General features: G+C 58.2%; 1 protein-coding gene across 1 annotated transcript; it reads left to right on the top strand.

The window, feature by feature from the left end:
- Positions 1-23625, top strand: PPP5C (protein phosphatase 5 catalytic subunit). Its single transcript, XM_007102723.4, has 13 exons — positions 1-187; positions 6306-6547; positions 13537-13684; positions 14375-14496; positions 17503-17568; positions 17890-17988; positions 18902-19007; positions 20396-20538; positions 20649-20736; positions 21602-21642; positions 21740-21918; positions 22837-22918; positions 23101-23625. The coding sequence occupies exons 1-13, from the start codon at positions 67-69 to the stop codon at positions 23161-23163; spliced, it is 1500 nt and encodes a 499-aa protein (XP_007102785.1). The 5' UTR covers positions 1-66; the 3' UTR covers positions 23164-23625.
- The last annotated feature ends 1411 nt before the right edge of the window (positions 23626-25036 follow it).

The following is a 25036-nucleotide window of genomic DNA, read 5'->3' as shown; positions in this document are numbered from 1 at the left end:
TCCTTCGCGACGATTCGGCCGGGTGCCGCTGGCCGCGGTTGCCAGGGTGGGGGGTCGCTTTGCGGCATGGCGATGGCGGAGGGCGAGCGGACTGAGTGTGCTGAGCACCCCCGGGACGAGCCCCCGGCTGATGGCGCTCTGAAGCGGGCAGAGGTGCTCAAGACGCAGGCCAACGACTACTTCAAAGGTACGCCCGCCCTGGAGGGAGCGAAGGAGGGTGGAGAGCGGCCCAGGTCAAGGGGTGCCGGGCCCGCGCGGAACCATGGCAACGAGGAGCGGCAGCCTGGGCGCGGGGCAGGCACTACCAAGTGACTGGGCGTGGGGAGGCCGAGGATGGCGCTACCAAGGGGCGACAGAGGGGCCTTCTGAGAGAAGGGGTGACACCTAGAAGTGGCGTACGGAGCGGTTGCTAAGTGGGGAGACTGAGGAAGGCGCTTCCAAGTGTGAAACGGGAGGGGGACGGGAATGAGAGCACTACCAAATGTGAGACCCCAGAGGTGCCAGCTTATGGTGAGACCTGAAGAGGGCGCTACCAAGTAGTGACATGGGGCGGAGCAGTGATGGCGCTACCAAGTGGAGAGACACCAAGTGGGGGGGAGGGGGGAACTGTCCCAATAGAGCAGGAAATCATGGGAGTGGAGAATAGATCATTAGATGGGAGAGCAAGGAAGTAAGAGATTTGGGGTTACACCAGGAGAAGGGAGGTTCTGGGAGTAGAGGTGAGGCAATCCCAAGAAGAGTATGACTTAGGATCTTGGGAAAGAAAGATGTGGGGGCACCCATTCATTCATTAATTCATTACGTTTATTGAGCATCTGCTATGTGCTAAGGACCATGCTCGACCTTAGGGATGTAGCAGCAGATGAGACAGATGTAGCCTTGCTCTTATATAGCTTGTAATTTAGCAGAAGAATCAGACGTTGAGTAAACACACAGATAAATATTAAAATACTTAGAAGCTGTGATGAGTCCTTTGGAAAAACCCCAACGGAGTGTGAAGTAGAGAATAAGGGTTAGAGGTTACTACTTTAGAGAGGGCGGTCAAGGGAAATCCTACTGAGGAGAAGGCATTTAAGTTGAGAAGGAGAATTGGGAAGGAGTGTCCCAGGTGGGTGGAGCTGCCTGTGCAAAGGCCCTGGGGTCGGGAATGAAAAGAGACTGGCTGGCTTGGCTGGAACTTTAACGAGTTAGTAGGAAAACAGGTACAAGATAAGCTTAGGACAGGGGCCAGTTCATGTAGGGTGTCACAAGTCACTGCATAGACTAGTGTGGATTTGACTCTGCTATCCAAGAGGAGACATTGAGTAGGTAGACGGGCCAGTCTGGAACTCTTTGGAGAGGAATTTGGGCATGATCAGCCTGTGGGTGGACTGGAACACCCTGGGAATGGATGAGGTCACCTCAGAAGAGAAGGGGCCTAGTACGGAACCTCAAGGGATTCTAATGTTTAGAACAGAAGAGGCTGAGTAAGAGTGGTCAGTGAGGTGGAGGGAAAATCAGGAAAGCTGAGAGAAGAGAGTGCTTTTAGAAGGAGGGGCTCTACCTGAGGTCGGATGCTGCCAAAGCGAGCACCGAGCATTGGAGCATTGACCTGACCGTTGGATTTGCCTCTGTAACATGTTGGTGATAGCCTTGACCAGAGCGGTTTCTAGGGGATGGTGGCGATAGTAGCCAGAGGGAAGGGCGCTGCAGAGTGAATGGGAAATGAGGAAGTGGAGACAGCAATTGTTGACAAGGGTTTTGAGAATTTTGGTTCTGAGGGGGAGTGGAGAAATGGGGGGAGGGTGCTTTTTTTTAAGAATAGAAGAGACTAAGAGTATGGTCCTACAGAGAGACAGTTGATCCTGCAGGAGAGAGAGGAGACCTACAGCAGCAGAGCCCTGGAGGAGGGGTGGGGCATGGGAGGAATCCAGAGCATTAGTGGAGAGCTGTCCTCTGGTGGGAGCACGAACAGATTTTAAGAGTGGGAAAGTCAGGTCAGGCCGGAGCAGCAAGAAGGAGGTGGGCCTGGTGAGAGGTGAGGTTGGAAGGTAGAGCCCTGGAGGCAGGTCAGGGACGTGATCCCGAGGGTGGTAGGAAGCCAAGGAAGGTTTGAAGAGAGGAGCGACACGGTCTGATTAACGCGTTTGAAGGCGATCCCCCAGCGGCCTTGTAGAGACTGGACCCAAGGGCAAGGCTGGAGACCAGGAAGGAGACTAGAATGGTGGACAGGTGAGTGGGGAGGGGGGTGCTGCCCACTAGGCTGGAGAGATGGAAATCGACTCAAGAAATGTTTCAGAGGGAGAATGACAGCGGCCGCCTGGAGAGAGGGAGGAGGGAACCCCAGGCAGGAAGAGCTGGATGACAGAGGCCCAGAGGTGAGCCTGGCACCAAGGAAGTGAGTGGGGCTGGAGTGTAAGAGGCCAGAGGAGTTTATGGTGAGGCTGCAGGCAGGAGCCTGAGCTTTCCCTTGAGGACCCCGAGGAGCCGTGGATGGTTCTGAGTGGGGAAGGACTGGGTTGGGTTAGTGCTTCAGGAAGACCCCTCTGGAGGGGCAGGAGGGGGCGTACGCTGGGAGAGCCGGGAGGAGGCTGGGGCAGGAACCTGGGCAGGAGAGGATGAAGGCCAGACCAGGGCAGAGAGGGGTTCTCGGGATGGAAGTGAGAGAATAGATTTGAGAGATGTTCTGGAGGCTGACTTGACAGAACAGGGTGACTGCCTGGCTTTGGGGCTTGAGGTATCAGGTGTCCAGGACAGGGTCCAGTCTCCAGCTGGGGGTGGTGTGGAAGGTGGGGCCGTTCCTGCAATGGGGCTCGAGAGGAGCAGCAAGTCTGGGGGTGATGCTGTGGCGAGGGAAGAACTCTGGGGAACAGTAGGCCATCGGGAAGGGCTCCTTGCCCTCCAGGACCTGGGTCTGAGCTCTTAGGAGGCCTGAGACTGGGCAGGTGGCCAGCGGTCCTGGCACTGAGCTGGAACGGAGGAGAATGCCCCTTCTGGTCCCGGTCCCTTGCTGTTTGGCAGGGAGCTGCAGGCACAGAGCCCCAGTCTCCAGGGCTGGGGGAATAACAATAGAAAGAATAATTACAGCTCGCCTTAATTGAGCCCCCGTGGTGGCCAGGTACACCACTTTGTTTAATCCTCCCCCGAGCACTGGGTAGGAGCAGGCCTGTTTGTTTTATAGAGGAAGCTGAGGCTCTGAGAAGTGAAACTGCTTGCCCAAGGTCGGAGTGTGCGAGCAGCACAGCCCGGATATCCCCCTTCCTCACCACGTGCTCGGCACCCACGTTCAGAGTCCTTACCCACAGCCTCACCTGGAGCTGGCCTGGCCCCAGTGGGAGAAGAGGGGCCCCAGGGGCTCAACATGGTGGGAGAAGAGGGGCCCCAGGCCCCCCGCCCCCGCCAGCATGGCTGGATCACTTCTGTGAACTCAGGCCCATTCCAGAGGCCCTGGTGGGGCAGAGCCTGATCCCCTATGTCGTTCAGCTCTCTCCCCCTCTTTCTGGGCCTCATTGACCCCCACGCCCTTCTGTAAAAAGAGAGGGGTTCTATTTGACCCCCCAGGAGGCCTCTGAGTCTAAGAGTTTGTAGACAGGCTTAAGAGCTCAGGCTGCCTGGGTTCAAATCTTGTTTCTTCCTCTTACCTGCTGTGTGACCCCTGGGCAGACCATAACTTCTCTGTGCCTCAGTTTCCTCCTCTAAAATGGAGCCTCTCGAGGATTAAATGCGCTCATGTTTGTCGAGCCCATAGAGCAGGGCTGGGATCTGGTGCCACTGGGTAGCTGTGTGAAGCACAGACCCTCCTGTTTCCTCTGCTCTAGTCTCTTCTTCCTTTCATTTAGTCATTTAGTCACTTCTTTTACAAGCCTCTGCTGACCTCTTTCTCTGCTGTAGCCACATTTCATCTGGGAGTTCCTTTAACCCTCACAACCAGCCCATGAGGCAGGGCCGATTGTGGTTCCCGCAGTTCAGATGAGCAAGCTGAGGCTGAGAGAGGGGAGGCTGTCTGCCCAAGGTCTCGTGGTCAGGATCCTCAGAGCCAGATGTCCGGCTTCGAGACACCAGGCTCCCCACCCCATGCCAAACGGCCCGGCAAGAGCGCTGGCCAGTCGGCCTCTGGAGCCCAGCCAGGAGGCTGGAAGGAGCCCTTGAAGGTGTTGGTGTTCCAGGGAGGGTCAGTCAGACTCGGGCTGCCTGGTTCTGCTCTTGCGTGTTTCTGGGAAGCCCTGGGCTGCCCTCCAGCGCTCACCATCCTGGGGGACACACCCATCACCTAACGGTGACTACCCAGAGGGGGCGGGGCTGGGATAGGGGAGCCCAGGGGCCGAGGCAGCCGGAGAGGTGCCTGACCCAGCCTGGGTGTCAAGGAAAGCTTCCCAAAGGAGGTGACATCCAAGCCACTTGAAAGATTGCCAGACGTTAGCCTGCAGAAGGAATCGCTGTTATATTGTTCCTGGCATCTCCCAGCACCTGGCTTCTTTCTCTAGTGTAGGCGTGTCCTGTCTTTCTCTTTCTTTCATTCCTTCCTTCCTTCATTCAGGAACCATTCGTGGAGCCTGGAATCCTCTTCTTCCATTCTTTTCACCTGGCTCACTCTTTCTCCTCCTCCAGGTCTCAGCTCCAGCATCCCCTCTGGGTCGCCCCAGCTGTAAAACACTCTGGGTCATCACTGTCTGGGGGTGGATCTGTGTGTGCTGTGTCACTCCCACCCCCCAGCTGGACTGTGAGCCCCAGGAGGGCAGGGCTGGGGGCTGCTGTGTCCTCGGACAGGGCAAGGGTTCAAAGGAGTAAGACAGACAGGGCCCCTGCCCTTATGGGGCTTAGGTTCAAATTGGGACGATGGATTATGAGCAAACAAAACAAAAGAAAGCCATGGTTTATCAGATGGCTCTGGAGAAAAGAATAGTGGTAGTTAGGGCAGGAATTTTCATTTTAGGCTCAGTGTCTGGAGGACTCTCTGAAAGTTTAGACCAGAGTGGGCACATAAGTTGCCCAAGGACACACAGCTAGTAAGGAGTGGAGCCAGCGATTGGGCCCAGGCTACCTGCCCCTGTGTCTGTGCCTGTCTCTATGCCAGGCTCCCACTGAGAGGCCACCTGGTACGGAGGATGAGAGTGGGAACGTTTGGGTCTTGGCCTGGCTCAGAATTCCTGCCTGCCACTTTATGTGATGGGGTTTCCCTCTTAGAGCCACGTCTGGAAAATGGGGCTAACGCAGCTGTCCTCAGGGTTGCCGAGAGGGTTCCGTGAGGCGACTCATGTCCCAAGAGCCCCCCGTGGCACCTGGCTCATCACAGCCCCCGCAGTTCGGGCACACCTCCTAGCTTCGGTCTCCTGCCTGTTGAATGGCCATATGGGCGGGACCCAAGACAGCTCTGCAGATACAAACTGAGTGTTTGACCTTGAACAAGACCTCTGTGGCTTGCTGTAAAGTGAGCACCAGACGGTGCTTATGCCGTGGGGATGTGAGGATTCCACAGGCCGAGCTGTAACGTGCAGGGCATGGCCGTAGCTCATTTCAAATAAAATTGTCCTTTTCCCTTGGCCAGATGTCACATCCTGTCACTCCACACTTAGAACATTGATGTCCACACCCAGCTCTGGCTGTGGTCTTTGGGATCTGTCCTGCCAGCCTCCCTGCCCTCATCTCCTGCCCTCCCCCAGCTCACTCCACCCCAGCCACACCACCCTCTTGCTGGTCCTGGAACATAATGCTCTCTCACCCCCTTTCCCCCCCAGGGCCTTTGCACCTGCTGTTCCTTCTGTTGGGAATGCTCTTTCTCTGGTCTGGTTTGTCACTTCCTTTGGGTCTCTGCTGAAATGTCCCCTTCTTGGGACCTAAGTAGGTTCCTTTTCCTTCCCCACTTCCTATTCTCCTACTAGAACCCCTCTTCGGGCTTGTTTACTTGCTTTGGGGGGCTGGACAACCAAGGGGCTCAGGGAAGACTCACATTTGCTGGTTCACAGCTCAGGTCTGGCACTCAGTAACATATCCTCTCCGGGCCACGGGGAGCATTCAGTAAGACCCTCCTGAAGTCCTGGAAGAAGTATTGTCCACCTGGGGCCTTGGGGGGTGACGGTTGGGTGGATGGGTGTGTGGAAGTGATTTGGGGTCTTAGGGATTTGGGCCTGAGGAGACAAGGCCTGTGCTAAGGTGGGACAAGTCAGGACAGGGAAGGGGGGTGGGCTGAAGAGACGTTTCTGAGCTTAGCTGTGGACCTCAGTTTCCCCATTTGTAAACTGGGGGACTGGGCGAGTACCCAGCCTGGGACCACTTCTGGCTGGGCAGTGGCAGCCGTGCCTCACGCTTCTCCTCCTCCATCTTCACAGCCAAGGACTACGAGAACGCGATCAAGTTCTACAGCCAGGCCATCGAGCTGAACCCCAGCAATGCCATCTACTATGGCAACCGCAGCCTGGCCTACCTGCGCACTGAGTGCTATGGCTACGCGCTGGCCGATGCCACGCGGGCCATCGAGATGGACAAGAAGTACATCAAGGGCTACTACCGCCGGGCCGCCAGCAACATGGCGCTGGGCAAGTTCCGGGCCGCCCTGCGCGACTACGAGACGGTGAGCCGGGCCTGGGGGGCGAGCCAGCTCCCGGCTTCCGAGCCGGGCGGGTGCTGAGGGCCGGTGGGGCGGGCTGTGGGAGGACGGCCTCTGTGTGTGCAGCTGGACTAGATGGGGAAGGCATGAGGAGGCCATTCACACGTTTACTCGCCGCTTGCTCATCCAACAGATGCCAGCCGGGCTCGTAGCCCAGCTCTGCCATCGTCGCCTGGTGACCTGGGACAAGTTACCTGGCCTCTCTGTGCCTTCTTTCCCACATCTGTGAAACGGGAGGACAGTAAGACCTACCTCTCAGGGTTGCCGTGAAGAATAAATGAGCCTCTGCTTTCCAAGTGTTTAGAAGAGCCCCTAGCATGTAGTCAGTGTTCTGTAATAATTAACTCTTATGATAATTGTTGCTGTTATTGTGGGTGAACAAGAGGCACACAGCTCTTCTGGTGGAGCTTATAATTCGGAGGAGGGCACAAAACAAACCCGTCATTGTGAGGGTACACAGAATCGTTGCAGGTGAGGATATGGTCCTGGGAGAAATAGACTAGGGTGATATGCTGTAGAGGGACAGCAAACGGGGCATGTGTTTTAACGAGGTGACAAGGGAGGGGACCTAGAGGAGGGCAAGAATCCACCAGTTCACCCGCTCATCTGCCACCCCATCGCCATAACTGCTCTGATGATAACGATAGTGGTAAGCGCCCCCAGAGCACACGCCTTCGTGCCAGGCGTGTTCTGTACCCTCTCGTCAGCTGGCTGAGTGACTTGTGCGGCAGCCCTGTGAGGTGGGAACTGTGATTACCCCCATCGTACAGATGGGGTGACTGAGGCCCAGAAGGCTCAAGTCCCCTGCCCGCCAGCACGCAGCAGGGGAGCGGCCACGCTGGGATCTGAACGCAGGCAGCCCAGCCCTCCGGCTGCGTCCTTCCCCACTGGAGAGGGTCACCCCTTGAGAGTGGGGGTTTTGTTTATCCTGGTCGTTGGGCTGGTGCCTGGCATCCAACAGGGGCTTAGTGTGGCTTGAATGAATGATCATCCTGCCCCCCTCCGCGCAGCGCAGCCGGCACTCCCTCCTTTCACTGCGTTCGTCACGCACTCCGAGCAGCTTCTGTTGTGTCGGGAGAGACGACAGGGGAGGCCGAGAGCCACAGGCTGCGGTTGGAGGGAGCCAGGTCAGACGGTTGGGGCTGGCTGCTGGCCCGGAGACGAGGGCGGCTGTCAGGCCAAGTGCAGGCTCGAGCCAGACACTGGGCCGGGGGCACCTGTGTCAGGGTGGGGCACAGGCCTGGAGGAGGAGATAATTCAGAGACTGAGGGGCGGAATGGAGGAGGGGGCTGGGGTGACCCCCCGGGAGGAGGACGGAGGAAGGAGCAGCAGAACAGAGCCCTTACAAGCGTGGGCTCCCAGGCTGTTTCCCCAGCCAAACCTCTCCCTTGTCCCTTGGTGTCCTCATTTGGAGAATGGTGACAAGAGGAGTGGCCACCTCCTGGGCGGCTGTTGGGCTCTGGTGAAGTGGTGTGCATAAAGATCATAGGGCTGGAGGGCTCAGTAATGAGTAACTCGGAAGACAGGTGGGGTTGGATGGGGGCAGGGCTTTCCTGCAGGTCCCCAAATGGGGGGAGGGGACTGGAGGAGATGGGAGGGGGCAGGAGGTGAGAGGAACCCCAAGCACAGGTCTGCGGCACAGCTCTGGCCCAGACTGGGGCCTCGCCCCGCATATTCCATGAGGCTGAGAGGTCACTTGCAGCCGTCTTGTGGACATACTGCATCTGAGTTTTCTCCCGGGCCTTGCGGATGCCCTGGGGGCCGGGTCACGGCCCATTTCCCTGTGAGGGCTCTGTCAGCAGCCCTGGGGAACCCCTGCACGAGCCTGAGATCCTTGCCCGCCTGGGCCAGCTGCCCACCTGCAGGCCGTCCTTTCTGACACGTTTCATCCGACTCTGGGTGCGGGGCAGAGGGGCTGGGCCCCGGGGTGGCTCCCCATCCAGAGTCTCTACCTCCAGGGCTACCTTGTGACATGCTGGAGTTTCACGGAGGATGTGCCCAGGCCCCCTCTTAAGTCATGGCATCCTTGGAGATGGAACCAAGATGTGACCTTGGTTAAACAAAGAGCCTGAGGCTGTGGCTCACGGCAGCCTGGGCCCTCAGGTGAAGGACCTTTCTTTTCCTCAGCCTCAGTTTCCTCACCTGCATACCCACTGTGGGCCTAGCTCTGCTGTGAGCTCTTGACGTGCTTTTTACAAGAAGGAAAATGCGTTCGATCCATTTTACAAGAAGGAAAAAGAGGTCTAGAGAGAGGAAGTCCCTCCTCCAAGGTCACCCGGCAGCGAAGTGGCAGGGCTGAGACTTGAACCCATAGTCCGTGCTTGAAATGGTTAGAGGGCCGTGAGGTCAGTGTAACAGTTTGAGACCAGCACTTCTGTCTTCATCAAATAGAATAGAGAAGAAGACAGCAGTTCATTGTTTGGAGGAAGTACGTATATATCTGAGAAAGAGTATTTTTCATTTATGTGAATACGGATGCATATTAGGTGTGATAAAATATATATTTCTTACTGTGAGTCCTAGTCTCAAATTGTGAAGGTCACTCGTGCAGGGGCTGGAGGCACCAGCTCCGCGGTCAGGACGCCCGGCTATGAGCTGTGTATCTCTGAGAGCTTTGGATCTTCGGCCTCAGTGTCCTCATCTGTAAATGGAAGAGAACAGCAGAGCCTGCCTCAGTGGCCTCGTGAGGATTCGGCAAGAGTAGTACGTTGAGAGTAGGGCCTGCCCCTGCTCAGTCCTGGGCGCACTTTGTCCTGGGGGCGTCCGGGGAAGAGCCTGCGGCCCCCAGGAAGGGCCGTGTGCAGGCACAGGGCCTTGGGAGGGGCGGGGACGTGGGGGCGCCTCCCTCTGTCTCCCTCCAGCGGGGGAGCTGATCTCCCCTTTCCACGGGTCCATGTTGAATTCCCCCACCGACGCCCCTCACCTCCAAGCTCATCCTTTCCAGGGGACTCTGGCTCCAGGATTCCCCGCCCCCTTATTGGGTCCTCTTCTCAGAAGATTCCACCTGTGTTCTTTCCCTTCTGTGGCTGGAACTCAGGTGGTGAGTCACACGGGCCCGGGCCGGATCTGGGGGGCTCCTTCAGCGCTCCTCACCCTCTCCTGGGATTTTGGGGGTTTGGTTTGTAATCTGGTTTGCATTTGGGTTTCTTCTTACAGCGTAGCCCAGCACAGTCAGTTAGCAATGCGTTTTGCCTCGCTAGCCTGTACGAACGCCCGTCCCCCTAAGGTGTGGACGTATGATAGTAACAGGAACGGTCACAGCTGACACCTGACACGGCGCTCTCGGGCCGGGCGCGCTGGTGACCTTCGTGCCGTGATAACTCGTGATCTTCATGACAACCCTACGCGGTGGGGACTCTTACTATCCCTGATTTACAGGTGAGAAGACCGAGGCCCAGAGAGTAGTCAGTGCCCCAGGGTCCCGCAGCCAGGAAGGGACAGCCTGGTCCCAGGCTTGTTGGCATAATCATCGCCCTTAGCTCAGGCGGCGTACTCCGATGGTCTCACTCTGATTTATTATGGGAGGAGTGTTGGTGTGACCTCCTAGATGAATTCACTGGAGGATCTCGACCCGTGGGCTGAAAACCCTAGTGTCCTCCTGCCCACTGCCTCCCCCAGATCCTGGCTTCCGTGGTTGCCCGTGTGCCACGGGCAGGCGTGGCCTCTCTCTGGGCCGCGTCCCACCACCTCTGCATTGGAAATAATCACAGTGGCCCGCCACACGTTGTCACGTGGGTCCCCTGAAGTCAGCTTTTGCTCCCAGACTACAGTCCTCCTTCACCTCAGTTCTAAACCCGAGCCGTTGTCAAAAATAGTCTGGTAAGTTTGGGCAACTCATTTGGTGGCAAAATCTGACCTGAACTGACAGGCCGTTGACGGTCTTGTTTGCCCCCATGTAGCGCGACTAGAGGTTTCACTGCAGAAACGGGAGTGTGTGTGGTTACGAGGTGCCGCCCGCACTTGCTGGCGGGGTCCTGTAACCTGCAGCACGCAGGTGCGCTGTGTCACCTTTCTGAAATCTGAAGAGTTCCCAATTCCCAGACACGCGCAGCCCCGTGGCTTCAGTGGGGATCACGAGCCTATGTTATCGTTTCATTGATTCGCGTCGTTGTAGTCGCTGCCTGTGGATGCTCCCAGCTGAAAATACCGCTTTTTAAAAGCAGCTTTTTATTTTGAGAGCGTTGTAGCTTCACACGCAGCCGTAAGAAGTATTACAGAGATCCCACTCTCCCAGTTTTCCCCAGTGACCTATCTGGCATCACTGTCAGAATCTGGATACTGACACGGATACAACCCAGATCCCACTTTTTAAAGAAAAGTCCAGCATTCAGTTCTGACCCAACAGGCCTTGGGACCCACTAGCCCCTCCAACCTGGAGCAAACGACCTTCCCCAGGAGCGGGAGCCTGGCAGGGTCACTCCCCTTTCCCAGCCAGGCGGCCAGTTATAGTAGCAGTCGCAGCGGCCGCAGGCCCTGGAACGGGCACTCGCTCGCTGCTGGGCCCCGTGATGGGCCTGATGTTAAATTCTCACGGCCACCCTCCACCTCTCCAGCCTCCCTCGCTTTCTAGAAGCTGAGGGAGGCTGGAGAGGTAGGGCTGCCTGCCCTGGAAGGCCTGGACGCAGACCCTGGAGGCCTGGCCCCAGAGCCTGCGCTCGTGACCACGACGGTGTCTCCCTGGAGGCCGCGCGGGGCACTGGGAACGGTGGCAGCGGTAGGGAGGGGGGCACATCCCAGCGTGCCTTGCGGGGGGGCAGGATCTTAAGCAGGGAGAGAACTGAATCCTGGCTTCTCACCTCTCTGGGCCTCAGTTTCCTAATCTGTCACATGGAGCTGTGATAACATCACACGGAGCTGCTCTAAGGACGCAGCGAGCAAGGTAATCGTTGCAACGCCGGGCACACGGCGAGTGTTCGAACACTTAGCTGTGTGCTGTCGCTGCTCCCGCTCCTTGACTCCCGGGGTCGCCGGTGTTTGCCTGCATCCCGCACCCCAGCCTGTGAGCTCTCTGAGAGCAGGGTGGTGGCCCAGAGGGAATGCCCAGTGGGGCATCCGTCCACTCCGGGCATTCGTTCACAGCTGGGTCACAGCCTCAGCCCTGCCCTTGTGCCCATGACTGCCTTCCGGTGGAGGGGGCAGACCCATCTCCAGCAGTGCTCGGGGCTGGGGCCAGCGGGGGGAGCCCAGGGCCCTGTGTGAGCCCAGAGGGGTGCCTGACCCAGCCTGGGGGAGAGGGGAAAGGGGAGCTGAGACCTGGGGGAGGAGGAGGGGCTAGAAAGTCGCTGGAGGTAGAAATGAGGTGTTCTGGGCCGGGGGCAGCCTGTACAAGGCCTGGAGGTAAGAAGGAGCCTGGCGCACCTGGGGCCTTGGGAGTTTGGTCTGGCTGGTAGTGCTGGGCAGACAGAGAACATGGAGGGGTGGGCCAGGCCCGGTGGTGGTTTGGACTTCGTCCTGGGGTGTGGACTCGTAAGGTCTCCTTGGTGGGGAGGATTCCAGGGAAGGTCTGGTGCTGCCTTTCTCCCAAGCCTCGTACCTCACCCCTACCCCGGGTGGAGCTGCCTGGCAGGATGCCCTAGCCTGAGCCTGCCCCGAACCAGCTTCCTGACCCCCTCCTGGCCGGCACAGCCATTCTCGGGGGCGCGAGCCACACTGACCCTCGGGGGTTATTAGCAGATGCCTTTTCCCAGGCTTCTGACTCACTCTGCCAGGCTTTCCACCGGGGGGCATCCCTGCCCTTGAGGGCCAGCCCTGGCACACCCCTTTTGGCCCCCCCCCCCCCGGCACAGGAGCTGTGGGAGTCCGCTCCCGGGGAGGCCAACAGGGTGTGCAGGTCAGGCAGGGTCCACTGATAATTACAGGAACAGTTACAGATAACTAAACTGAGGCTCAGAGGGGTGAATTCACTTGCCCAGGGCCACCCAGCAAGTAAGTAGCAGAGCTGGGATCTGAATTTAGCCCTGCCTGCCTCTCAGCTTGGAGGATCAGAGTTTGTAGGAAGCGGGATAGAAGGTGAGATGAGCGGCGAGGACGGGCTGCTTTTCCTGAGAACTCAGTGTGTCCCAAAGCCGTACGCCTGCTGCTTCCTCCGTACGACCTCGTTTAATGAATGCAGCAGCCCCCAAGAGGGGGCGCTGAAGAGCAGCCTACGCTAATGCGGACTTGACTCCCGCCTGGCGCCGCCGCACACACTTCACTAGTGTTCACTTTAGTCCTCCCAGCCCCCTGGGGTAGGTGCACCGTCACCTCTGCCTTACACGGCAGGAAACTGAGGGAACTCACTTGTCCTGGGTCTCCCCAGCGCCCAAGGCTGAACAAGGGCCACGTCGCCACTAGGTGCCCGCTGCCGCCCGCAGAGCCCAGGCTGCATGCCGGGCCCTGTGTATCACCCCCAGCGGCCCTGGCAGGTGGAGCCTGTCACCTCCCCCATCCTGCAGATGCGAAAACTTAGGCTCAGCGAGTCCGGGTTATCCAGCAGGTCATTGCCTCTTCAGATGAGTCTGGGCTGTACATTATGACTTCGGATCTGGCCCACCCTTTCCCGTCCATCCCGCCCCCCTTGGTATTGACTGTAATGGTATCAGTAAAGTGCACCTCAGCCCGCCCTGACTCCAGTGAGGAAGCTGAAGCGGGGCCAGGTTTATTCTGATGCTGGTCAGAGCTAAGATTTATTAAGAGCATCTGCTGGGTTAGCACGCTTACCCACCCGGCAGCCCTGTGTGGGCAGCTCCGTCAGGCCCAGTTGGGGGATGCAGAAGCCGAGGCCTGGAGGCGAAGCGAGCCCAGGCTTGCACCCCTAGTGCACCCGGCACGGGCGCTCTGCTCAGCGGTCGTGAAGCCCCGGGCCAGGCGGGCCGAGGGCAGCCGCGGCGTCCCCATCTCCCTGCGGCCCCGACCCCGGCCTGGGTGTTGATGCCTCTTTCCTTCTCTCCCCTCTCACCCACCCACGCACCCAGGTGGTGAAGGTGAAGCCCCACGACAAGGATGCCAAGATGAAATACCAGGAGTGCAACAAGATCGTGAAGCAGAAGGCCTTCGAGCGGGCCATCGCGGGCGACGAGCACAGGCGCTCCGTCGTGGACTCGCTCGACATCGAGAGCATGAGTGAGTCAGGCCTGGGGGCCCCGCTGTGCCCAGCCCAGGGCTTTCCTCGTCTTTGCCTGAGCCCTCCATTCCCAGTGCTTGCTGGGGTCGGGGGGATGGGGCTCAGTGGTGCCTCTGGTGCCTGTCCCCACACGCCGTCTGTCGCTCCTTCACCTGCGCTTCTGGGGACTCCACAGTCCAGAGCTGGGTCTGGAGGTCCCGGGTTCGGGCGAGCTTCCCTGCTGTGCCACCCACCCTGCCCTCCGCAGTTGCGTTCACCCGTCACGGGCCTCCTGTGTCTGGTTTGTCCGTAGGTCCTCTGGGCGCTCAGCTGAGTCTGTCACTCATTCCACAGATGGTTATTGGGCACCTAATAGGTGCCACTGTTCTAGGCACTGGGGATACAGCTGAGAACAAAACAGCCCCTGCCCTCCTGGAGCTGGTGTCCTAGTGGGGAGAGAGGATTGACAAGTCAGTTAACAGTGTTAAGTGCTGTCAAGTCCAGTCGGGGAGAGGGCCTTTGAGCTGACCTGAACGGAAGGAGCGGGCCATGAGAGGACCCGGCCGGGGAGTGGCATCTTCTCTCACTCCATCCCCCTCTCAACCTGTGTGTCCAGCACCGTGTCTGCCCTGTGCCTGGGAGCCAGGCCCCACTTCCCACCCTCACGGTGGCCATGGCCACTGACTCTCATCCCCCCATTCACACACCAGCCATCGAGGATGAGTACAGCGGACCCAAGCTTGAGGACGGCAAAGTGACAATCACTTTCATGAAAGAGCTCATGCAGTGGTACAAGGACCAGAAGAAACTGCACCGGAAATGCGCCTACCAGGTAACGCCCCTGTCGAGGGCTGAACGCGCCTGTGACTCCAGGATAGCATCACAGCCGGGCCTGAACCCCATCACAGGGCGCGAGAGGAGAAGGGTGGTACCGGCAGCGAACACCTGCTGAGCCCGTGGTGTGCCGGGCACCCCGCAAATGAATTCTTTATTTCTAGCATTTCCGTTGGGTTATTTTTTTCAATAGCTTTCATCTCTCTGCCCCATATGTTCATGCATGTCATTTACCTTTTCTGCTAGATCCTTTAACACATTTTTTTCATAGTTTTTTTAAAGTCTCTGTCTGGATATTCCACCGTCTCTAGGTCTGCTTCCGTTGTGTGCTCTCTGCGTCTTATAATTTTTTATTGTATGCCAGACGTCTTGTGTAAAAGAGTAGTAGCGACCGAGACAAAACTTTCCTTCGGGTAACGGCAGGACCTGATTCTGGCGGGCTGCTGTCGTGAAGGTCTGTGTCCATCTCATCTGCAGTTTAGGGGCAGGTCTTATTGGACTTAGTTCACCGCCGGTTTCAGATGTCTTCAGAGTGAAATCAGGACTCTCCCGTCGGCAGGGCTTGGGATCTTAGCCCTGGCAAAATCCCAGGGAAGTCTTTATGCTGTAAAGTCTCCAGCTTTTGGAAGTGGAGGAAAGCGCTCTGATTTTCAGCCCCGCTGCCAAGATGGGGTGGCTGGGGAGTTCTCCGCCCTCCAGTCTCACCCCCGCTCTCGTGCCTCAGGCGGCCTCTCTCCACCATGCCGCCTTGCGCCTCGCCTTCTGGGTGGCCGTGGGGGAGAATCCGAGGGCGAGGGCGGAGGCCTTCTGCGGCGGGGCCCCTCGGGGCTCTGTAATGCCAGCCCATGCAGGCACGAGGGTTCTGCCGGCTTCCCCTCTTCTCAGCCCTGAAGGGTCTTGCCCTCCTGGCGCGCTGCCAGGAGGAACGCAGTCACGGTCCCTTTCTCCCAGGGAAGGGTTTCTCACCGTCACTGTCTGCAGTGTGATTACTTTAGGTTTCTTTGTGTCCTTGCTCTCAGATGTTTCAGGGGGTTTTTTGTTTTGGGGGTTTTTTTGGCTTGTTCTCGTCATTAGGGCAAGAATGACGGTCTTTTACAAACTCTTTACATTCTGACCTGAAGTGGACATCTCCTACTTTTTTTTTTTTTTTTTTTTTCCCAGGCCCTGCTGTGCAGCTTGTGGGATTCTTAATTCCCCAACCAGGGGTTGAACCCAGGCCCTGGCAGTGAAAGTGACTGTTGATTTCTTCTAGTACATTTTTTATTTCAGCTGTTGTGTGCTTTATCCCTGTTTTGTTCTTCCTTTTTTTTTTGGCTGTGCTGTGTGGCTTGTGGCTTGTGGGATCTTAGTTTCCTGACCAGGGATCAAACCCAGGCCCTGGCAGTGAAAGTGCCAAGTTCTAACCACTGGACCACCAAGGAATTCCCTCCTCTTCTCTTTAACACTGTTTTCGCAGCTTTGTATTTAGAAAATTGTCAAGCCTACAGAAGAGTCAAAAGAACAGTGCAGTTAACATCATACCACGTTCACCTAGGTTCACCGTTAACATTTTGACACATTCACTTCATCTTTCTATGTATATGGGTGTGTATAGACACATACACTGTTTTCTTTTTCCTGACCCAGTTGAGAATAAGTTGCATCATAATCTGTATCCCCTAAAAACAGGACGTCCTCCTACGAGACTATGATTTAGTTATCCCACCTTAGTAATTTGGTACCAATACAATAATACTGACTAATGCAAACAGTCCACAGGCTGTCCATAAGATTTGCAAACACTGTCAGGTGTACATGACATTGTCAAGGTCATCTTCAATCTGAAAGAACTAATACTCTGTGTTTCTAGACAGATATTTTAATTTTCCCTAGTTTTTCCCCCCAGACATTCTTTTTAGCTGGTTTTTTTTTTTTTTTTTTTTTTTTTTAAATCCAAAATCCAGGGAATTCCCTGGCAGTCCAGTGGTTAGGACTCTGTGCTTTCACTGCCGAGGACCTGTGTTCAATCCCTGGTTGGGGAGCTAAGAATCCCATAAGCTGTGCGGCGTGGCCAATGATAATAATAATAATAATAATAAAATCAGAATCCATTGAAGGATCAATTACTGCATATGACCTGCCTTTTTAACCTTTTTTTCATCTAGAGCAGTCTCAAGCCTTTTTGGGAGATTTTCGTGACATTGACATTTCCAAGCCAGTTGTTTTATAAAATGTTCCACATCTGGCTTCATCCTGTGTGTTTCTTCATGATGCTGATTGTTTTGGGGTTTTTTTTTTAACATCTTTATTGGAGTGTAATTGCTTTACAATGGTGTGTTAGTTTCTGCTGTATAACAAAGCGAATCAGCTATACGTACACATGTATCCCCATATCTCCTCCCTCTTGGTCTCCCTCCCACCCTCCCTATCCCACCCCTCTAGGTGGTCACAGAGCACCGAGCTGATCTCCCTGTGCTATGCGGCTGCTTCCCACTAGCTAGCTATTTTACATTTGGTAGTATATATAAGTCCATGCCACTCTCTCACTTCGTCCCAGCTTACCCTTCCCCCTCCCTGTGTCCTCAGGTCCATTCTCTACGTCTGCATCTTTATTCCTGTCCTGCCCCGGGTTCTTCAGAACCAATTTTTTTTTTTTCTTAGATGCCATATATATGTGTTAGCATACGGTATTTATTTTTCTCTTTCTGACTTACTTCACTCTGTGTGACAGTCTCCAGGTCCATCCATGCTGATTGTTTTAAGAGAAACCAAGAATCTAGGTTTTCCCGTGAAATAATCCTGATGTTTAAATGCCGCATAGGACGCTCGGGTCACAGCTTGGGGGCCGCCTCTGTTCCCGGCCAGCACCTGCGTGGCCAGGCCTCCCCTGCCCCTTCCTCTCCTCGGCCCGCCTCTCCCTCACCCTCAGCCCAGCAGCGTCTCCTGGCCAGTACAGTCTCTCTGGGGCTGGGGTGGGCGGCAGGCCCTCCAGCTGGCCCCACTCACAGCCTGCCCTGCCTTCCAGATTCTGGTACAGGTCAAAGAGGTCCTCTCCAAGCTGAGCACACTCGTGGAGACCACGCTCAAAGAGGTGCGCGCTGGGGGCAGTGTGCGGGCAGGCGGGCCGGGGCGGGTGGCTCCCTGGCTGGGGAGGGGCCACGGAGCTCAGAAACTCACAGACCCACCGGGCTTGGTCTGCCTTCTCTCTCCCTGACGTCTGCCCTCCTCCCCCACCCTGTCTCTCTCCTCCTGGCCGTCTCTCTCCTCCCCTCTTCATTTCTGTGCCTTCCGCCTGTGTGTTTTGCATGGTTCTTCTCGGTCTGCTGTGACCTCTCACCCCTCCCTTCCCCCCTCCCCCCTCCCCACATCTCTCTCTGGGCCCCTCCCTCTCCGGTGGCCTCTTTTCTTCCAGACAGAGAAGATGACAGTGTGCGGGGACACCCACGGCCAGTTCTATGACCTCCTCAACATATTTGAGCTCAACGGTTTACCCTCGGACACCAACCCCTATGTATCCTTCCTCGGAAGGGCAGGCCCCTCCCCTGCCCCGCCTCCCGGGTGTGGGGTGCAGGAGGGAGAGGAACCCCTGCCTGGGAAGCAGGCGTGAGCCTGAGGAGGGAGAGGCCTGAGTGCTTGCTCTGGCACTGAGTGGGGGTGGAGCGGCTGGTGGCCTTGCGCTCCGGGCTCTGGGGCCAGACCGGCCAGGGCCAGTCCCCGCCTGCTGTGTGACCTGGGCAGGTGGCCAGTGTGTCCGAGCCCCAGCTTCTCCCTGGCTTGAAACGGGGCTGGATGTATGTGGTACTAGAGCATATACGTGGGGCGCCTGGCCCTGCCCACACCTGGCTTCCCTCTTGGCTGTGCCGGTTTCCAGCTATGGCTGTAGCAGGTCACTTCACCTCGCAGTTCCTCGGGTTCCTCGTTTGTAAAATGGGGAGAAGAGATGGTGGTAAAGTGGGCTTCCCTCATCGGGCTACTGAGAGGAATAGTGTGTCAATACCTGTGACGTGCTCAGTGGCCCACGGTCCATGCTGAATAAGTATTAGCAGACGCTATAATTGCCTGATGAATGGCCACTGGGTGGGGCTACCAGGCCTGTGCAGTGTCGGGTGGGAGGGCCTGTGTCCCATTTGCCCTGTGGCTCTGGGCCTATACTGGGGGGAGAGCTGAAGCGGCTGACCACCTGGGGTCTCCCCCTCTGCCATCAGTTTCCCTGAGGAGCAGATGAGGTTGGAGATCTTCGTACCATCCCGAGGCTCAGAGAGGCCAAGCTGCTGGGCCAGATCTACACAGTGAGGAGAGACGAAAGCCCAGATGCCCCCAGCCCTGCTGGCATTCTCGACCCCAGGGCAGTGCCAACAGGAGCGGGGCGTGGAGGGGCTAAGGAGGGAGCCCTCCCCCCACCCTTGTTTTCCTTAGCAGGGCAGATATTTAATGGCGACTTCGTGGACCGCGGCTCCTTCTCTGTCGAAGTGATCCTCACCCTTTTCGGCTTTAAGCTCCTGTACCCTGATCACTTTCACCTACTTCGAGGTGAGCTGGAAGGCAGCAGGGTCTGGGGTCAGTGTGGGGACCTGGGCGGAGCCCTCGCTTTTTCCTCTGTGAGCCTCCCATTTCTTATCTAAGAAGTGGGGATACTGGTTGCAGGTGTGTTTGTTTTGTGTCTTCACCGAGGCCACGCGCGGGCTGCCCTGTAAGGTCGGGCAGGCTGTGCACTGTGCAGCGGCATCACGTTCATGGAGCTCTGTGGGCCCCGGTGGGGCCTTGGTCACGGGAGGGCTCTGAGCAGAGGAGGGTCAGGGACTCTCTCTGGTGTTAAAGAGGATCCCTTGGGCCTCCGTGTGGGGAGCAAACCAAGGGCTGAGAGTGGGAGCAGGGAGACTGGTGGTGGCTGGACCCGGGTGGGAGCAGTGGTTGGACTGGGGCTCACTTTTCAAAGTAGAACCCAGAGTGTGTGCCAGGGGGCTGGATGAGGGTGTGAGAGAAAGACGGGGTCAAAGGGGGTACTCCAAGGTTTTGACTGGAGCATCTGGAGGGCTGTGGCTGCCACCGACAGACGGGGGGACGGGAAGAGCAGGGTGTAGGCTGGAAGATGGGGAGCTTGGCTCTGGACGTGGCTGTGAGACTGAGATGTCTGGGGGCGCCCAGGGGGCTGTAAAGTGTGGGTTCCTCAGCGTACATGTGGTATTGGGCAGGACGAGCTCACCAGGGAGTGAGGGCCGCCGGCGGAGGACCTGCCCGCCGAGAGGTGGGGCGACGAGCAGGAGATGCAGCCAGGAGAGGAGGAGAACCAGGAGGAAGTGAGGGCAGCGGGCTGGGTTGGGGGCTCCTGGGGGCATGAGTGCTGGCACCGGGCAGGTTCACGCCAGGTTCGGGGAGTTCTTGTAGCAGGACCTGGCATGTGGCAGATGCTCAATGAGCGCCTGCTGCAGCCGTGGGGGGCTCGTAGCTTCCTTGTCTCCCGCAAGCCCCGGGAGGGAGGAGGGAGGTGGCGGGTGGGAAGATAAAAGCGCGGCGTGGGACTGGCCCCGGCAGGCATTCTGCAGGGGGCCTCTTTTTTGTCAGTACCTCCCCTTCCTTGGTACTCCCGGCCCGAAACGTACGGCGAGTCCTTCAAGAAGGAGCCCAAGGCTCACAGGGGCAAGGGACACGCCTCTGGTCACTTGGGATCGGGGCCAGGGCTGAACCCAGGCCTCACCCACTCCGTGATGATCAGTGCAGGCCTGGGCCTTGTGGCCATGTGCCTTCTCAGCCTGTCTGCCCCTCTAGAAAGGGGCCTGGTTTCTGGGAGGGACCAGTGAGCTGCTGTGTGGATGCCATTGGCTTGGGGCCACCGGGCTGTCCTCCTCGGCCTTGGCCGGGGTCTGAGCCAGAGGGCGCCCAGCCGTGCTGAGGTTTCTCTTTGTCCTGCTGTCGGCCAGGCAACCACGAGACGGACAACATGAACCAGATCTACGGCTTTGAGGGTGAGGTGAAGGCCAAGTACACAGCCCAGATGTACGAGCTCTTCAGCGAGGTGTTCGAGTGGCTCCCGCTGGCCCAGTGTATCAACGGCAGAGTGCTGGTGAGGCAGGCCCGCCCCCGCCCCCGCCGCCGCCACGCGGTGCGGCGAGTCAGAGGGTTGGGGTGTGGCTGGCCCCTGCCCTCACGCGGCTGTTCCCACCCGAACCCCAGATCATGCACGGGGGCTTGTTCAGTGAAGACGGAGTCACCCTGGATGACATCCGGAAGATTGAGCGGAGTCGGCAGCCCCCGGATTCAGGTGACCGGGGAAGCCTGGGGACAGCCCCTCCCTCCTGGGGCTCGGGGGCTCCAGCCCTGCCCCGGACGGGCTTTGCGCCCTCGGCAGGAGACAGCGAGGCTGAGCCTCAGTTTCCTGACCTGTAGCCTGGGTCAGTGCACCTCCCTCGTGAGGCAGTGCTGGCCGGGGAGCATGAGTGTCCGCGGCACACAGCGGTCATTTATTCATTTATCTGTGAGTTCACCTGCTGCCCCTGGAGTGACGTGATGGGGACAGACAGCAGAGCGTTAACCACACACAGCTGTGGGGAGAGGGTGTGGGTGCGGCGGTGAGGTAGAGGGCCTCGTGGGGGCACCGCGCGAACGCCGACAGGGCGGGAGGAGGAGGTGCCTGCTCGCAGGAGCGCGGCCGGGCGAGCGCGGGGTGCGGAGAGGCTGGTGGGGCCAGACCCTGTCCGGCCTCACAGGTCCGGGTGAAGAGCTTGGTCTTTGTCCCTAGGGCAGTGGGAGCCCCAGAGGCTTGAGCAACAGAGGCACCTGGTCAGAACTGCAGTGTTAAAAGCTCCCTGCGGGGACTTCCCTGGGCCCAGGGCGTCCAGTGGTCGGGACTCCGCGCGCCACCGTAGGGGGCTCGGGTTCCATCCCTGGTGGGGGAACTATGATCCTGCACGCTGCGTGGTGCGGCTAAAAGAAAAAACAAACAAAAAAAACGCTCCCTCCAGCTTTGGGGCCCTAACGGATTGAATGGGGTCTGGTCCCGGGGGGAGGTCAGCGGGGAGGCGGGCAGCGGCTGAGTCCTGTCTCACGTGCCCCACGCCCGCTCCGCGGTGGATGGCCCCTCCCCTGCCCTCCGTCAGGCCCCGACGCTCCCTTCTGCTCCCTTCCAGGTCCCATGTGCGACCTGCTCTGGTCGGACCCGCAGCCGCAGGTCAGTCTGCCCGGGGCCGTGGCCGGCAGGTGCGGGCTGTGGGTAGAGCGGGAGGGCTGGAGGGGCAGCAGGCACCCTGAGCTCCCTGTCTCCCCAGAACGGGCGCTCGGTCAGCAAGCGGGGCGTGAGTTGCCAGTTCGGGCCCGACGTCACCAAGGCCTTCCTGGAGGAGAACAGCCTGGACTACATCATCCGTAGCCACGAGGTCAAGGCCGAGGGCTATGAGGTGGCGCACGGCGGCCGCTGTGTCACCGTCTTCTCTGCCCCCAACTACTGGTACGTCCCCACCTGCCCCACCCATCTGGGCCTGTCTTCTCAGCCCACTGGTGGTTTTCTTTTTTTAACTTTCTGTGATAGAAAATTCCAAGGATACATAAGAGTAGATAAAATAGTATGACGAACGCCCACATACCTGTCACCCAGGTTCAACAGCCCTCACCACCCCTGCCTCTACCGTGGGCTGTCGTAAAGCAGACCCCAGGCATTCTCCCGTCTACCCGTTGTTGCCCTAGTATATTTCTGAAAGAAGGCAGTCTTCTTTTCTGTATGTAACTGTGATACCACTGTCACACCTTCAAAAGAGGTCACCTGAACCCAGCCAGAGCTCCATTTCCCCACGTCTCTCATCAATGTCTCATTTTAGTCGATTTCTTCCAAGCAGGACCCAAACCAGGGCCACGTTTTCAGTCTCCTGATCTTCGAGTTGCCTGTTCTTCTTGCCCTCCCCCTTGCTGGATTTTGGTTGAAGAAACCAGAGTGTCTTGTGCTCTGGCTGTTCCATCCCCAGGTGGCCGGACACCACGTTCCTCTGTCCCCTGTGTTTCCTGTTGACTAGAGCCAGGGCATGGTCAGCCTGGAGACCAGGTTTTGGCAAGAGTCCTGCCTCTGGGGGGCTGCCCGTGCCCTCTTCCTATCCTGTCAGGAAGGCCCTCTGCCGGCCCTGGGCCCTCTTCTCCCCACCCCCGGCTCCCACGTGGCCCTCTCTCCCTTCATCCCCACTCCTGCCTGGGCCCCCTGGGCCCCTCTTCACCTGGATTCCTCTCTCGTGCCTGGTCAGCCTCTCTGTCCGTCTGTGTCTTTGACTCTGTCCAGGGCTCTTCTCCCTCCCTCTCCCCGCTCTTCTTCCTCCTTAATGCCCCAGCCCCACCCAGCCGCTGATGGACCACACCGGCCCCTCTGCCCTTGTCCCTGCAGCGACCAGATGGGGAACAAAGCTGCCTACATCCACCTCCGGGGCTCTGACCTGCGGCCCCAGTTCCACCAGTTCACAGCAGTGGTGAGTCACCCCCTTGGGTCCCCTGCTCTCCCTGGCCTGGGCCCCGGGGGGAAGAGGCTCTTATGAGCGCATAACGGCTCTCAGGGGTAGGGCTGGTTTCTGCATCTGGTGCTCAGAAGACCCTCCTCCACGCGCCGGCCCGTTTCTGTCCGTGTCTAACCTCTGTGCCTCTGGTTTCTCAGCCTCATCCCGACGTCAAGCCCATGGCCTACGCCAGCACGCTGCTGCAGTTAGGGATGATGTGAGGCCCACGTGGCAGGGCCCCTGCTCCCCGTCCGACCCCAGGCCCGCCCCAGGGCAACGTTGGAACCCCCTTTTACTTTGTAAAGTTTGTATTTATTCCCCCTTTAGGTTTGCAGAGGGGGTGGGGGGCTGGCCAGATGGTCTGCTCCCTGGACAAAGAAGAAGGAGGTGGAGAGGCGGAGGGTGGGGCACCGAGCGGGCATTCTGGAGGTCGGCCAGCACTGCTGGAGGGGGCGGGGCCCAGAGGCTTCCCTGCCCCCTTGCTTGCGTGGCCCCTCCCCTGCTAAAGCAATAGGTCCCCTCCATGGGAAGCCCCCTGGAAGGAGGGTCATCAGGGAGGCCTCGCCTGCACCTCACCCGCTCCTGGCAGCCCCAGGGCGGGGCTCGGCTGGGGCTCACCCCCTTCCCGGCTCTTTTATGTCTGTAATTAAATATGTTAAAATAAAGTCATTATTGTACGTCAGCTTGTCTCTGATGGTGGAGCCTCGGGAGCTGCTGGGATGGGGGTGACCGCTTCGTAAAGTCCCATCCCCTCATCTCTCATCTCCCTGGAGCACCCTGGAGCTGGACAGGCCGGTCTTGGGGCCAGCCAGCCAAGCAGCCCCTTTGCCCATCATAGCGGGCTCCTGAGGGAGAGTTCTGCCGCCTGGGACAGAGAACAACCCCCGTCAACGGCTCACGTGCGGGTGGGGAGACCAGGGCAGAGCAGAAGCTGGCGGCTCCTCCTTCCCCCTACCGATCGCCGTCAGCACGTGCTCACTGAGCCTGCTCACAGCCCGGCGGGGCAGAGCCCTCGGGCAGGCCGGCCTCGGTCCTTACAGCACGCAGCGACGCAGACGTCTCCACCCGCCGTGGAAGACTGGAGGTACTTCTACCACTTCCCCTTTTGTTCTCCATCAGAGGTTGCTGTCGAATCCCATTTAGGCTGCTCTCCCTGGCTTGGGCCACTGGAGAGATGTCTGTTTTTAAGTCTGAGCTCTTTTGGATCCACCTCTTCTAGATGACAGCAGATGGAGGGTGGAGTCCGGTGAGTACCTTGACCCTTCAGGTGCGCCCCCCACCCCCCCACCCCGCCGCGGACAGAAATGAGGCGGTCTCAGTCCTAATTCTGTTTGGGCATTCAGAGAGGTCCTGCGGGTAGGTCCTCTTCTCCACGGCAAGTCGGCATTGCAGTGGATGTGAATGAACCACCTGCCAGGGGGTATGCACGGGGCTGTCCTGAGGAAAGTAGGCACGAATCCCAATGTGCCAGTTGCATTTACTTCCCATGGGAAACAAGCGTTCCGAGGAGTCCTTCAGACCTACGGGGGGAGTTCCGGCAGGTGAGACGCCCGGCGTGCCGGGTGCTGTGGTTACTCCTGCTGGTAACCCAGGAGTTCAGGGGTCCCCGGGCCCATCCGCATGTTCAGTCGTTTGCTAGAAGAACTCACAGAACCCAGAAGAGCTGTTATACGCACGGTTACGGTTTATCACAGCAAGGAAAAAAAAATCAGCAAAGAGAAGAGGCACACGGGGCGGAGCCCAGGAGAGATCAGCCGCGGGCTTCCGGTAGGCTCCGCCAGTGAAGTCACACAGGTGGCGCTGGTTTCTCCCAGCAACCATGTGACAACACGCACAGGGAAGGTCACCTGGGCCTTGGTTTTCAGGGTCTTTACTGGGCTGGGTCACGTTGGCCACCCATCCCACATGGCTGACCTTAGTCTCCAGAGAGACTAGCCGATGCGATGCCCTGTGGCCCAGGGTCCCCAGCATAAATCTCGGGTACGTATAGGCCACCCGGAGTAAAAAAAAAAAAAAAAAAAAGACCCTTATCTGGGAGGATGTTCCCAGGGCTTAGAGCCACCCCTTGGCCAGACCTTTCTTTGGGCGAGGTGA

The sequence above is a fragment of the Physeter macrocephalus genome, unplaced genomic scaffold (genome assembly GCF_002837175.3).
Source record: "Physeter macrocephalus isolate SW-GA unplaced genomic scaffold, ASM283717v5 random_237, whole genome shotgun sequence".
NCBI lineage: Eukaryota > Metazoa > Chordata > Mammalia > Artiodactyla > Physeteridae > Physeter > Physeter macrocephalus.
The sequence above is the reverse complement of the archived record's forward strand: the minus strand, read 5'-3'. Positions and strand labels throughout refer to the sequence as shown.